General features: G+C 42.4%; 1 protein-coding gene across 2 annotated transcripts in view; it reads right to left on the bottom strand.

Annotated features, from left to right (window-relative positions):
• The window catches only part of LOC110507925 (chloride channel protein 2), a 211,224-nt gene extending 197,398 nt beyond the window's left edge, over positions 1-13,826 (bottom strand). For both annotated transcript variants that reach the window (XM_036964661.1, XM_036964662.1), the window contains exon 1: positions 13,559-13,826. In XM_036964661.1, the coding sequence (XP_036820556.1) occupies positions 13,559-13,603 (45 nt within the window). In that variant the 5' untranslated portion in view covers positions 13,604-13,826. The remainder of the gene's footprint in view (positions 1-13,558) is intronic.
• Positions 13,827-16,369: the final 2,543 nt, after the last annotated feature.

Raw genomic sequence — 16,369 nt, 5'->3', positions numbered from 1 at the left:
GCAAAATGGCTTAAGGACAACAAAGTCAAGGTATTGGAGTGGTCATCACAAAGCCCTGACCTCTATCCTACAGAAAATGTGTGGGCAGAACTGAAAACAAATGTGCGAGCAAGGAGGCCTACAAACCTGACTCAGCAACACCAGCTCTGTCAGGAGGAATGGGCCAACATTCACCCAACTTATTGTGGGAAGCTTGTGGAAGGCTACCCGAAACGTTTGACCCAAGTTAAACAAATTAAAGGCAATGCTACCAAATACTAATTGAGTGTATGTAAACTTCTGACCCACTGGGAATGTGATGAAATAAATAACAGCTGAAATAAATCACTCTACTATTATTCTGACATTTCACATTCTTAAAATAAAGTGGTGATCCTAACTGACCTAAGACAGGGAATTTTTACTAGGACTAAATGTCAGGAATTGTGAAAAACTGAGTTTAAATGTATTTGGCTATGGTGTATGTAAACTTCCAACTTCAACTGTAGAGGTCCTGGATGGTAGGAAGCTTGGCCCCAGTGTTGTACTGGGCCGTACGCACTACCCTCTGTATTGCCTTGCGGTCGGAGGCCGAGCAGTTGCCATACCAGGCAGTGATGCAACCAGTCAGGATGCTCTTGATGCTGCAGCTGTAGAACTTTGAGGATCTGAGGACCCATGCCAAATATGTTCAGTCTCTTGAGGGGGAATAGGCTATGTGGTGCCCTCTTCACGATTGTCTTGTTGTGTTTGGACCATGATAGTTTGTTGGTGATGTGGACACCAAGGAACTTGAAGCTCTCAACCTGCTTCATTACAGCCCCTTCGATGAGAATGGGGCGTGCTCGGTCCTCCTTTTCCTGTAGTCCACAATCATCTCTTTTGTCTTGATCATGTTGAGGGAGAGGTTATTATCATGGCACCACACGGACAGGTCTGTTGCCTCCTTCTTATAGGCTGTCTCATAGTTGTCGGTGTTCAGGCCTACCACTGTTGTGTCGTCAGAAAACTTAATGATGGTGTTGGAGTCGTGCCTACAGTCATGAGTGAACAGGGAGTACAGGAGGGGACTGCACACGCACCCCTGACGGGCCCCAGTTTTGAGGATCAGCGTGGCAGATGTGTTGTTACCTACCCTTACCACCTGGGGGCGGCCCATCAGGAAGTCCAGGGTCCAGTTGCAGAGGGGGTTGTTTAGTCCCAGGGTCCTTAGCTTATTGATGAGCTTTGAGAGCACTACGGTGTTGAACGCAGAGCTGTAGTCAATTAATAGAGTTCTCACATAGGTGTTCCTTTTGTCCAGGTGGGAAAGGGCAGTGTGGAGTGCAATAGAGATTGCGTCATCTGTGGATCTGTTGGGGTGGAATGCAAATTGGAGTGAGGTCTAGGGTTTCTGGGATAATGGTGTTGATGTGAGCCATGACCAGCCTTTCAAAGCACTTCATGGCTACAGAAGTGAGTGCTACGGATCGGTAGTGATTTAGGCAGGTTACCTTAGTGTTCCTGGGCACAGGGACTATGGTGGTTTGCTTGAAGCATGTTGGTATTACAGACTCAGTCAGGGAGAGGTTGAAAATGTCAGAGCAGACACTTGCCAGTTGGTCAGCGCATGCTCGGGGGTACACGTCGGGGTAATGTGTCTGGTCCTGTGGCCTTCTACATGTTTACCTGTTTAAAGGTCTTACTCACATCAGCTACGGAGATCGCGTCGTCCAGTGAGCGTGTCGTCACACAGTCGTCCAGAACAGCTGATACTCTCATGCATGCTTCAGTGTTGCTTGCCTCGAAGCGAGCATAGAAGTTATTTCATTGAATTACTGAAATTTAAGTCATGTACAAATCACAATGACCTCTCTCACGCCTCCTCCACATCTGCAGCCATGCAAAGTTCCAAAGTGGCCTGTCAGTTTGTGATTAGCTATGACAGTTATACGACAGCTATACGACAGCTCTATTGCTCAGCGCTAAAGATCAAACATCAGTCAGCGTGGCCCAGGGTTGTTCTGTGGCTCAGTCCTGCTTTATCCATCAGCTCTAAGAGCTCTTATCTGACAAACTGAACAATTTCCTCTACACGCACACAAAAAAAGACACCTCCTCACAAGCTATGAGCCATCAGGCTCTAAGCCTCTATCAGGGTTGTGTGACGATTCATTACCTGAACAAACACACACACAGGAGTATACTCTCTCACCAACCCACACACACACTCCCAACCACAGCCCATTAGCCAGGTCGAGCCATGAGCCCCACAATAACAACAAGCCATTAAACCCAGCCAGAGAGAACAGGCCCTGACAATCTGCTGTCTGTAAACGAGGGACACAGAGGAAGGGCGCGAGGGAGGAGAGAAATAAAGAACAGGAAAATCAATGAATTAAGACTCCTGGGAACGAGGGGGCGTTGCAGGGGTAATGACACGAGCAGAATGTAACAGCGTTCCAAAATAAAAAAAATCACATGCCTCAGAACACTAGCGCTGTAGTCCCCTGTGGCCTACTTCGGAATAGCGAACATCCGAAGAATACAGTGGGAAAACAGACAGAGAGGGGGGGGGGGGGGGGGGGGTCGGGGGTCGGAGAGGGACAACAAACATTTAGGGATGTCCAGGGACATTGCGTCTCCTGCGGGCTAAACACACTAATGCCCCATTTGTCCCGTTCATCCCGAACGCCGGAGCGCTTGGACTTCCACTTATTCTTTATGGATAGGCCCTGAGCTGGAGCTAGCCAATAGTCACATTAAAAGATGCAGGTCAAAGTGGGCCAAAGAAACTGCTGTGAAAGTGACAGTGTGAGAGCAAGACAGAGAGAGAAGAGTGTGTGTGTGTGTGTGTGTGTGTATGTGTGTGTGTGTGTGTGTGTGTGTGTGTGTGTGTGTGTGTGTGTGTGTGTGTGTGTGTGTGTGTGTGTGTGTGTGTGTGTGTGTGCACGCACGTGAATTTGTATGACTGAGAGGAGTCAGGAAGATTGAGAGTGGACTGTGTGAGATGTCACAAGAGGATAGAGAGGGATGGTACCTGGAATTCAAAGAGACAAGGTGATAGAGGGGGGAGGGGGGGGGGGGGGGTGAGGCAAAAAACAAGTATGGCAGAATGCCATGCACTAAATGGAGGGGTAGACAGCTGAGGGCCAACCTGTTCATCACCATTTTCTTCTGTCGGTGATAGTCCCACTTTAAATGAACCAAAACGTATATAGAACACGCATATAGTCTTCATAAGCATTCCTTTATTGAATCTATATCATAGCTGATTCACAATAATTTATAAGCAAAGTCTTACTACATAAAGGGTGACATACAATACTCAATGTACAGTACCAGTCAAAAGTTGACATACCTACTCATTACAGTATTTTTCTTTATTTGTACTATTTTCTACATTGGAGAATACAGTGCCTTGCGAAAGTATTCGGCCCCCTTGAACTTTGCGACCTTTTGCCACATTTCAGGCTTCAAACATAAACATATAAAACTGTATTTTTTTTGTGAAGAATCAACAACAAGTGGGACACAATCATGAAGTGGAACGACATTTATTGGATATTTCAAACATTTTTAACAAATCAAAAACTGAAAAATTGGGCATGCAAAATTATTCAGCCCCTTTACTTTCAGTGCAGCAAACTCTCTCCAGAAGTTCAATGAGGATCTCTGAATGATCCAATGTTGACCTAAATGACTAATGATGATAAATACAATCCACCTGTGTGTAATCAAGTCTCTGTATAAATGCACCTGCACTGTGATAGTCTCAGAGGTCCGTTAAAAGCGCAGAGAGCATCATGAAGAACAAGGAACACACCAGGCAGGTCCGAGATACTGTTGTGAAGAAGTTTAAAGCCGGATTTGGATACAAAAATATTTCCCAAGCTTTAAACATCCCAAGGAGCACTGTGCAAGCGATAATATTGAAATGGAAGGAGTATCAGACCACTGCAAATCTACCAAGACCTGGCCGTCCCTCTAAACTTTCAGCTCATACAAGGAGAAGACTGATCAGAGATGCAGCCAAGAGGCCCATGATCACGCTGGATGAACTGCAGAGATCTACAGCTGAGGTGGGAGACTCTGTCCATAGGACAAAAAGCAGTCGTATATTGCACACATCTGGCCTTTATGGAAGAGTGCCAAGAAAAAAGCAATTTCTTAAAGATATCCATAAAAAGTGTTGTTTAAAGTTTGCCACAAGCCACCTGGGAGACACACCAAACATGTGGAAGAAGGTGCTCTGGTCAGATGAAAACAAAATTGAACTTTTTGGCAACAATGCAAAACGTTATGTTTGGCGTAAAAGCAACACAGCTCATCACCCTGAACACACCATCCCCACTGTCAAACATGGTGGTGGCAGCATCATGGTTTGGGCCTGCTTTTCTTCAACAGGGACAGGGAAGATGGTTAAAATTGATGGGAAGATGGATGGAGCCAAATACAGGACCATTCTGGAAGAAAACCTGACGGAGATTTGTCTTCCAACAAGACAATGATCCAAAACATAAAGCAAAATCTACAATGGAATGGTTCAAAAATAAACATATCCAGGTGTTAGAATGGCCAAGTCAAAGTCCAGACCTGAATCCTATCGAGAATCTGTGGAAAGAACTGAAAACTGCTGTTCACAAATGCTCTCCATCCAACCTCACTGAGCTCGAGCTGTTTTGCAAGGAGGAATGGGAAAAAATGTCAGTCTCTCGATGTGCAAAACTGATAGAGACATACCCCAAGCGACTTACAGCTGTAAACGCAGCAAAAGGTGGCGCTACAAAGTATTAACTTAAGGGGGCTGAATAATTTTGCACGCCCAATTTTTCAGTTTTTGATTTGTTAAAAAAGTTTGAAATATCCAATAAATGTCGTTCCACTTCATGATTGTGTCCCACTTGTTGTTGATTCTTCACCAAAAAATACAGTTTTATATCTTTATGTTTGAAGCCTGAAATGTGGCAAAAGGTCGCAAAGTTCAAGGGGGGCGAATACTTTCGCAAGGCACTGTATATATTTGAGATTTGAGATTCTTCAAAGTAGCCACCCTTTGCCTTGATGACAGCTTTGCACACTCTTGGCATTCCCTCAACCAGCTTCATGAGGTAGTCACCTGGAATGCATTTCAATTAACAAGTGTGCCTTGTTAGAAGTTCATTTGTGGAATTTCTTTCCTTCTTAATGCGTTTGAGCCAATCAGTTGTGTTGTGACATGGTACAGGTGGTATACAGAAGATAGCCCTATTTGGTAAAAGACCAAGTCCATATTATGGCAAGAACAGCTCAAATAAGCAAAGAGAAACGAGTCCATCATTAAGACAAAGGTCACATCTCAACATCAACTGGTCAGAGGAGAATGTGTGAATCAGACTTTCATGGTCGAATTGCTGCAAAGAAACCCCTACTAAAGAACACTAATAAGAATAAGAGACTTGCTTGGGCCAAGAAACACGAGCAATGGGCATTTGACTGGTGGAAATCTGTACTTTGGTCTGATGAGTCCAAATTTGAGATTTTTGTTCCAAACGACGTGTCTTTGTGAGACGCAGAGAAGGTGAACAGATGATCTCTGCATTTATGGTTCCCACGTGAAGTATGGAGGAGGAGGTGTGATGGTGCGGGGATGCTTTGCTCGTGACACTGTCAGTGATTTATTTAGAATTCATGGTACACTTAACCAGCATGGCTACCACATTATTCTGCAGGGATACGCCATCCTATCTGGTTTGCCCTTAGTGGGACTATTAGTTGTTTTTCAACAGGACAATGACCCAACACACCTCCAGGCTGTGTAAGGGCTATTTGACCAAGAAGAAGAGTGCTGCATCAGATGACCTGGTCTCCACAATCACCCAACCTCAACCCAATTGAGATGGTTTGGGATGAGTTGGACCGCAGAGTGAAAAAAAAGCAGCCAACAAGTGCTCAGCATATGTGGGAACTCCTTCAAGACTGTTGGAAAAGCATTCCTCAAGAAGCTGGTTCAGAGAATGCCAAGAGTGTGCAAAGCTGTTAGCTAGGCAATGGGTGGCTACTTTGAAGAATCAAAAATACATTTTGATTTGTTTAACACTGTTGGTTACTACATGATTCCATATGTGCTATTTCATACTTTGATGTCTTCACTATTATTCTACAATGTAGAAAATAGTAAAAAATAAAGAAAAACCCTTGAATGAGTAGATGTGTCCAAACTTTTGACTGGTACTGTATGTGGGACAGCTGGTTTGTTTCTTATAGCTGTTTGTTGTGGTGTGGTGGTGTGGAACTAGTCTTTCTGATATAGCTACAGTAGTCTCTTTCAGTTCTACCCCACATACGATGCCCACACAACCACAGCCGCTGCCAATGTGGCACAAAGGAACAGTGTCACGGTGTAGCTAAAGACCAGGGGAATAGAGAGAGGAAGTCAGTGAGAAAAAAGAGAGAGAGAGAGAGACAGAGACAGAGAGACTGGAAAATGAATCGGTTCAGTGACTCCTCAGAGATTGGAGCTCATAGAGAGCCTGTTGGAGACCCCGCAAGGGTGACAGAGTGCCCAGCGCTGAATCAGAGGGCAGCTCATTGTGTAATCTCCCTCACATTCACACACACACACAGCTTAACAGCGAGGGCGAGGTCTCAGTAAAAATAAACTTTAAATAGAAGAAAAACAGGCCCAACTCTTCTTTTCAGAAGTTACAGTTGCACACTTCAATGGGCCTTTACATTTAAAGCAGCCTTTCTTAAAGTATGGGTTTGGGTCGCGCACCTGTTAATGGTGTGTTGAGAAGTGTCAGAGTAAATGTATAATTATTTAATGGATTGATTTGAGTGCAACTGCGGTCTCTGTTCAGTGACCTCTCTGCTCAGTTTGGCAACTGCGGGAGAGGGAGAGGGAGATGCCCGTGTGCTTCGCGGTTTACCAGATTTTGTTTTCTGGAGTTATCTTGAAGATCACTCCACGACACACGCTGCAGCGCTGTCGTTCAACAGCAGATGATGCGCTGTCAGCCACTGACTTGTCATTCCCATTCGCCAAATGGACTCATGCTAGCAACAAGTTCTGACTGAGTTCAATCGTCATGAAAAGCCAATACACCAATAAGTTTCTCGCTTTCATATAAACTTTGAGAATTAACGAGGAGCTCCCTCAATGTGCTTTGTGCGGGGAAGTGCTTAGTAATGAGTCAATCAAAACTAACAAATGCATATAACGACAAGTCCTGACCAAACATCCACAGCATGGTGGTATACAGAGGGAGTTCTTTCAGAACAGGGCAGAATGCTTCAGGTAACAGTGATTCAGGAAGCAGGGCTTCAGGAAACAGGGCTTCAGGAAACAGGGCTTCAGGAAACAGGGATTCAGGAAACAGGGATTCAGGAAACAGGGCTTCAGGAAACAGGGCTTCAGGAAACAGGGCTTCAGGAAACAGGGTTTCAGGAAACAGGGCTTCAGGAAACAGGGCTTCAGGAAACAGGGCTTCAGGAAACAGTGCTTCGACAGTGGAAAAGTAAGTTAGTGCAACCCCAAGTAACAGTACGGATGAAGATGAAAAATGATCAGGCCTACTGTACATCTCACTGTAGAAATTGTTTAAAGAAAGTTTAGGTTGGAGCTGTTCCTGTTAAAATACAAGTCATAATTGTTTATTCTAAACTGAAATAAACTGATTGATCCAGGCTGTATCACATCCGTCCGTGACTGGGAGTCCCATAGGGCGGCGCACAATTATCCCAGCTTCGTCCAGGTTTGGCCGGGGTAGGCCGTCACTGTAAATAATGATTTGTTCTTAACTGACTTGCCTAGTTAAATAAAGGTTACATTTAAATTAAAAAAACGTATTTAAAAAAACAATCACACGGATGTAGACCAGAAAACACACACAGTCCTAATGAGAGGTGTGTGGCTGGTTGAAGTTTTCAACAAGCAGGTCTATTCTGGGCTCAGTTTTTGACAGTACAACCCGGAGGTCATGCTCAGCATTGACACTGTTTCTGTACTTGCTTTTTAAGTAATACGGAGTTGAGACCCCTGACTGACATAGGTATGTGGTGCCAAACTGGATCAGAACATCTACTGCTTTCTCAGCCAGTCAGGAGACAGATTCCTGCTGTAGATGAGCAACCCAGAACTGTGTGTGGGTTTGCCTCAAAAAGCATCTTGCTTCAATCAGTTTATTCCAGATCAATAAATATAATTACTTGTTTTTTAACAGCAACAGTTCCATCCTAGACTTGTTTTCAACAAGAATGTCTACAGTAAGATGTACAGACAGTAGGCCTGATCATTTTTCATCTTCATCCGTACTGTTACTTAAGGTTGCACTATCAAAAAGCCTGCGTGTCTGTTCTGTTATGCATCTGTGTGATATGATCAATCAATTTGTTCCAATTCAGAATTAAAATTATTTATTGAATTTTAACAGCAACAGTTCCAACCTAGACAGATATGTAAGAATGTTTAATGAGGGAAAATTAACATGACTAGCTATTTATAAGGCTATTTCATTTCATTGTTATTTGTTTTTGTCTATATTGCATTTGTTTTAGGCATAAGGGCAAAAATAAAATAAATAAAATATATAAATATAAATAAATATATAAAAAAATATATATAAATAAATAAAATAAAATGTACCAATATTTACGTATAGTTGCATATGTTCCTAAGCTTGGGTCCCAGGAAAACACAGAATTTCTCATTTGGGTTCCAGGCTGAAAAAGATTAAGAACCCTTGATTTAAAGTATCTGCGCTAATGTGTAGCCCACTACACATTAGTGAGATACTTTAAAGTTAAGCGGAGATAATTTAACCTTAAAAGCGCGGACAGGGGTACATTTTTATCCCAAGTCGGTCAAAAATGTCAATTTCAAAACCATTTTTATCCTTCTGAAATGTTAGGACTGTCATGCAATTAGTTACAGACAACAACAACAAAAACACTATCTACCGTGATTTCTGTGTTAATATGGAGGAATAAAAAAATATATATATTTTGAATACTAGTGGTGCATGGCTAAACTGAAAATCTGGTCTCAATAGTAAACTGTGATAAAAAGCACCACATTTGGCACAGAGGTTGATATGGACCACAGATGTGGCCCCTGTCGGGCGTGACAGCCACTATACAAATGTAAATTCATATTTGTGACTCGTTTCAGGAAACTAGACATATCACTACTTCACAGGAAAGCCATTTGGACGTAAAAATGTTTTTTGTAAAATGCATTTTTGGGCAGAAATGCCTTCTGGAACATGTGAATTTTAATGTTATTTAATAACAAACTTGTATGCCATCTGTAAATACGAATGAAATTGTTAAATTATGAGCCTAGTTGGTTTAGCTATAGAAAAAGTCAGCAACCTTCCTGCTAGCCATGCTTGGCTGAGATAATGAATAGGCTGGACATGCGGACATGCAGAGAGATTAGTTCGGATTGGTCTGCTATGTAGCACGCTTCTGTCTATTTGATCTGGTCAGTATGAGTAAGTAATCCTTTCTAACGTTGTTTTTTTTTTTAAAGATATCACATAGTAGAACTGTATAACTGTATAGGTGTTGCTCTCCACATTCTGGAGGACCAAGTTTTGAAATCTGTGGATTTAGAGTATGATAGCTAAGGGAATGGAGAAAACACATGTCTCCGGATTACATCTTCAAACTAAGGGAAACCATGGCATCCATGACAGAGAGGGAGAAGCAGCCATCCATGTATACAGGTAAGATAGTCTAGCTAGCTAAATTTTCAGATATTACATGTTTCTTATTTTGGCCAGAAAGTTGTTTTCATTTCAAGTTAAAGTGTACTGTTAGCTAGCTAGCTAACGTTAACTGGCTGGCTCACTAGCTAACATTACGCCTATGATCTGTGTAGTATAAATGTTTGTATCTTAGAGCCATTTGCTTTGCTAGTTATAGACTAATGTTAGCTAGCTAATATTGAACCTGGTTGGTTATTCATGCAGGGTAGTAATGTCAAAACTTGGGATTATGATTTATTGTTTAGCTAGCTACATGTCTTAACAAAAGACTCCACTATGCAAGTAACCATTTCAATAGAATGTTCATGATGTCACTGCAGCAACTGTTGATAGATGTAGCTGGTAAATTCGCTCTGGCTATCTACTCCGATTTCAGAGCACTCTCGTCTAAGTGTGCTAGAGCGCAGAATAACTAATTTATGAACGCTCAACACCTGTTGAATATGGCCGGTGTCAGTAAACATTGGGAAAAAAGCATAATTAAATTGTTGCCAGCAGCACAGTTGCAGTCACCAAAGCTCTGGATTACATAAAAGCAGCCTAACAAGCTCTGCTAGGGCGAGTAAAATGGTCAGAGTGAGCTGTTCTTTCATTTATTTTTGGAAGTAGCTAGCAAGCTAGCCAATGTTAGCTTGGGTGCTTGACTGCTGTTAGGACAGAACGCTCGGAACAACCCTTCTCCTCGGCCTCACATACGAATCCTTAAGGAAATGGGTAGGGCTAAAGCTTAAGGAGGATGTGAACGATGCTGAATGGGTGTAGACAAAGAAGAGCTCTCCAGTAGGTGTACCGAAACATTCAAAGGCCATTTTGTCAAAGTGAGGTTACAAGTTTATCAATTTTCAAAGCAGAATTACTTTCCCATTGTTCCTCAACTGTAGTGTATGATATACCATTTTCTAGCGCTGAATCTCTACTTTTATCCAATGTAAAAAACACCATTTCACATTTTGCTAGAAAAGACTGAATCGAGCCGATTGGTCACATTTAGCTTCCAGTCGATGTCTTCATACCATACCAAGAGTCTCATCTTTCAAATGCAATTGGAACTGAGTTGCAGGGCTTGCGTTAGCCGGTAATAGCCGGCTTTTGACAGAAATTTTTCTTTAAGCCGATAAATAAAAATGGCGCCGGCCAATTGTCGAAGATAATAAAACCCATTGCAAAATAATGCTTTTCAGCCTATCCATTGACGGAAAAACCTGATGATGTAAATATAATTGACCGGTCATGCTTGTTGGTCTATACACTCATTTGCATAATTACTATAATTAAATTGGTGCATGTGTATTTTCGTTGATCGTTATGTTTATCACACGAACACAGCATACAAACACAGAACCTATAAGCCAAAAATGTGCCTGATAGAGCTACAGCTTCTCAAATATCCCATTGTGAAACGTGCATCTATAAGCCCAGTCACTACAAAACAATTATAAATGCGATAGGGTGTTAAAAACAGTTTTGATCGCCAGTTGGACACGATTAAAAATATATATTTTTAATTCGCAACTGGTAATTGAAGCATGCTTCCCATTCAACATTCAAGTGCATATAGGCAATGCTAGTTAGGCTTCAGCACGTCACACCACTTTGCAATGAGCTGGAGGCAGTATGCATTTTGAAAACATAATTGTTTTAAACCTGAACATTTCACTTCATATTATGATGCATGTCTTAGCATGCTTCAAAGTCAAATCCGACCACAGAAACGTGGAGGCAAAGTGGAGACTTCCATATGCCATTGAAACCAGTAGCCTATTTCTCTCATTGGTTTTCAAATCAACTTCGTTTGATTGTCCTGTAGCCAAAGTTACAATCCTAGTCATATTAGCAACCCATGCTAGTTGGTGCATGTTTAGATCTCCTCTATTTCTACATTTATAATGGATATTTTCATCTCTATCACATGAAACCGCTAGCATGTGTGCTTTTGACAACAGTTTCCCCCCAATTGCATTATGGAACGAAAACATTTGTGCTCAGCCTACTGCCTTGTGCGCATGTAGCCTAGGCCTACTGGTTTTATGACTTTGGGATCTATCATTCCCAGAGTCTGTTTAGAATAGGCTATGTCTTTCTCGCACAGAACGAAAAGATGATCAATAGAATAGGTCAACTTTACTATGGGGGATATTAGATTGACGTAGGCTAGCGATTTTGCTGTTCGTTGCTGGTCTTGTTGGCTGAGGGAAAGTAAATGTGGCAGTTGTTCTAACTTCGTCAAAGTGCGCATTGGAATTCGGTAAGAAGGACGCATGCGTCGCATCCTCGAGTTGCATGTTAAAATGAATAACCATAATTTAAATGTGATTTATGTCATTCTGAGCACCATGAGTGGACGCCGTAATCAGGTTTCGCACCTACTGCATACGTGTCCCTAAAAATTCTCAATTGTCAATTAATTGACGAGTTGATACCCCATTGCATCCCAAAGTTGGAGCTAAAAGTCTGATGGCACCAGCGCCTAAATATCGGTATGTCAGATTAGTTTAATTTACCATTTCTCAGCCTTTGAGTATCACAGAAACACAACAAGTTGACTATAAAAGTGCGAACATTTTCAAATAAATGCTAATTTTGGGGAAATTTAAACCATTTACCTGTGTTACAAAAGGTGTTACTGCTTGATTGACTGACTGTCTGTTTACAATCATTATCATTTTGGGGTAAAAAAAAAAAGACCCGTCAGTGCTTTTATGCAAAATATATGTTAGCGCTGTTATGGTTACATTTCACGGGAAACATCATCAAGCATGGCTGACAACCACTTTTTGCCCTCGATCCACTTCACTCATTCAATCCGGGGGCCATATAATAGGCTTAGGTGGACCACAGTGCGAATGGGGGTTGTTGGTTTCCATACCAATCAGCAGCAAAGGACGCATTTGATTTCTATTCAAAGCAGTGCACCCGGGCAAAGCACTCCACTGGTTATATAGCTTAAATAAAGTGGTGAAAGGGCTCAGATATGTGCAGCATCCATTAATAAACATTTCGCCTCAGGTGTGCTGGTGATGACCACCCGTTGAGCCCCTATCAGAGGAGAACGTGTCAAATAACCTATTCGAAACTATATCGACAGTCACTTCCCTAGAACAGGTCATCATTCATTAATATATTCATATTTCACGTGTTAATCTCCTTGCATTATGGCTCTCCATCCACCACCACCACCACGGAACACTAAAGTTACCCATTGTTGGGTCGAACATGTCGATGCAACCAACACACGCACACAATCGCACTAGGCATATAGACACACGCACACAATCGCACTAGGCATATAGACACACGCACACAATCGCACTAGGCACATAGGTGCACTGACTACTGTATTGTTTGTATGAAGATAAGAACAACAGTTACTCGTGCACGGAATAGATCGCTACTACTCCTACTATGTACACCTAGTGTAGCCTATGCATTAAGCGTTGGCGATGGAGAGAGCGAGAGAGCGAGAGAGAGAGAGAGAGAGAGAGAGAGCATTGTTCTGGCCAGATCCAGATGTGATTTCAAAATAACGCCTGACAAGAACGGTCTTTACTGTATGTACATGCAGTTTTAAAATACTATTTCTTTGACCAACTGTCAGAGTGAAATAATAAACCTGTCATAAGCATGTCGTGACCTCTCATTTGACCAAACTTAATCTACCCAGCCCAGGCGTTAGGTGAGGAACACTCAACTCCTTTAAAGAGAACAGGGGTAGAGCGCTTCTCAGCTACCCTATGTGCGGGCCTAAGACTTTGAACCCGTTCTTGACGTTAAAACAGGCAACGACGGACAACACACACCACTGTCGCTTTGTAACGAAGTGAAGTTGAAGTGGCAACAAGTTAACTTACCAAAGTTTGTTCATACTGTAGCGCCCGCTGATCGTCGCCGGCCATGGCTGCGCTGTGAGGTTCGCGCTTCAGACAGAAGTGCCAAAGAGACCGGGTGAGGAATTATTTTGAGGTTGCAGTGAGACACAAACGCTCTCGCTTGTTTTTGAGTGATTAGAATACACTATGAGTCTAATTAATGTGGCATGAAGCTGATGACGTTCATAATATGAACTCAAAAGTGCTGCATGCCAGAGTTCCTTCATTTTATATCCCCAAATCTCTTCCAGGATCCACACAGAGGCGGGACTTGTATGGCTTGGAGTTGTACGACACGCCCCTCTAGCGCGTTCAAATGGTACAGTCTGTCCTCTGAAGTTTTATGAACTGCGAAAGTTCAAGGTTCCGCTCAAATTAAGCAAAATCTTGCAATTTGACGTTTTGTCATTCAAATATAACGTTGGAAGATACTTTGTTGTTCTGTTCTGCTACGCTGTTCTGAATTGTTTAGATACCGGTGTGTCTGTGTTGAAAGCCGTTTTATTTTCCAGGTATCGTGAATGTCAATTCAGTGGAGTCATACATGGAGTGTCTGAAAGTGGGCTCTGCAAAATAAAGGGAAGGATCAACAGAAGTTGATGTATGGAAAGCGAATCAGCTAATTAGGCAGATTACTAGATTCAGTGGCAGGTAACTTCCGAGGGAAGTGTCTGAAGATGCGGTTCTAGGGGTGTCCTAATGTACTATTTCGTTTTTATTGCAGAGCACGTGCGTCTCATTCAAATGAAAAGATAGAAATCAGTCTGTTAAAAGCTTATTCGTTTCTTAGTTTATAGTTCAATAACCCCACCCCACAATAATTTATTGTTTAGAAAAAACGAATATGTTATGTAAGCATAATTTTTAGCGTTTATAATGTGTCATTGGATTGCATGGCCAGGTGATTCCATTCAAATGCTTATAACATTTAAATTGGGAACACAAACCAGAGGGACAATAATCCACACCCTGGAATTTGACTCAGTTATTCAGGAATCCAATGTTCTGGTGAGAACTGCCTCTGAAATGTTACTGCCACCACAATCCTAAATCCTTAATCCATTCATTCATTCATAGCCTCCAGGATGTTTTACCTATAAGGACACACAAATGTAAATGATAAAATCATAGCAAATATGAGATGGGTATACATAGGCATGGTATCAATTGAAGGAGAAGACTTCGGAGATTATGGAGAAACACTCAGAACACCTGATAGTTCCAGCATGTACCAGTGCAGCCTGGCCTCAGAGCCATACGAAACATACTTTACGTATTTCCGAGCACCTTCAAGACATACAATGCATTTGGAAAGTATTCAGATCCCTTGACTTTTTCAAAATTGTGTTTCGTTACTGCCTTATTCTAAAATTGATTAAATTGTCCCCCCCCCCATTAATCTACACACAATAACCCATAATGACAAAGGAAAAATAGGTTTTTAGACATTTTGCAAATGTATTCCAAATTAAAAACAGAAATATCACATTTACATAAGTATTCAGACACTTAACTCAGTAATTTGTTGAAGTCTCCCAGTCCCTGCCGCTGAAAAACATCCCCACGGCCAGGTTTCCTCTAGATGTGACACATGGCATTCAGGCCAAAGAGTTCAATCTTGGTTTCACCTGACCAGATGAAGTTGCACAGCGCTCTAAGACACTGCATCTCAGTGCTAGGTGCGTCACTACAGACCTGGTTAGAGTCCAGGCTGTATCACAACCGGCCGTGATTGGGAGTCCCATAGGGCAGTGCACAATTGGCCCAGCATTGTCTGGGTTAGGGTTTGGCCGGGTAGGCCGTCATTGTAAATAAGAATTTGTTCTTAACGGACTTGCCTAGTTAAGAAAAGGTTGAATAAAAAATCTAGTTTCTCATGGTCTGAGAGTCTTTAGGTGCCTTTTGGCCAACTCCAAGTGGGCTGTCAGGTGCATTTTACTGAGGAGTGGCTTCCGTCTGGCCAATCTACCATAAAGGCCTGATTTGTGGAGTGCTGCAGAGATGGTTGACCATCTGGAAGTTTCTCCCATCTTCACAGAGAAACTCTGGAGCTCTGTCAGAGTGACCATCGGGTTCTTGGTCACCCCGACCAAGGCATTTCTCCCCCGATTGCTCAGTTTGGCCAGGCGGCCAGCTCTTGGAAGAGTCTTGGTGGTTTCAAACTTCTTCCATTTAAGAATGATGGAGGGCATTGTGTTCTTGTGGACCTTCAATGCTCCAGAATGTTTTGGTACTCTTCCCCAGCTCTGTACCTCGACACAATCCTGTCTCGGAGCTCAATGGACAATTCCTACGACCTTATGGCTTGGTTTTTGCTCTGACATGCACTGTCAACATGGGACCTTATATAGACAATCAATTAAATTTACCACAGATGGACTCCAATCAAGTTGTAGAAACATATAAATGACAATCAATGGAAACAGGATGCACCTGAGATCAATTTCAAGACTCAAAGCAAAGTGTTTGAATACTTATGTACTCTTATATACTTATATATACTCACGTTGACAATAAGGTATTTCTGTTTTTTTTGTATGTATTTTTCATGGTATCCAATTGGTAGTAGTTACAGTCTTGTCTCATCGCTGCAACTCCCATACGGACTCGGGAGAGGAATGTGTCCTCCGAAACAACCCAACCAACTGCTTCTTGACACAATGCCCATCCAATCCGGAAGCCAGCTGCACCAATGTATCGGAGGAAACACCATACACCTGGCAACCGTGTCAGCACGCACTGTACCCGGCCCGCCACAGGAGTCACTAGTGCGCGATGAGACAAGGACATCCT

The sequence above is a fragment of the Oncorhynchus mykiss genome, chromosome 27 (genome assembly GCF_013265735.2).
Source record: "Oncorhynchus mykiss isolate Arlee chromosome 27, USDA_OmykA_1.1, whole genome shotgun sequence".
Lineage (NCBI taxonomy): Eukaryota > Metazoa > Chordata > Actinopteri > Salmoniformes > Salmonidae > Oncorhynchus > Oncorhynchus mykiss.
Note: the sequence above shows the minus strand (reverse complement) of the source record. Positions and strands in the feature narration are given on the sequence as shown.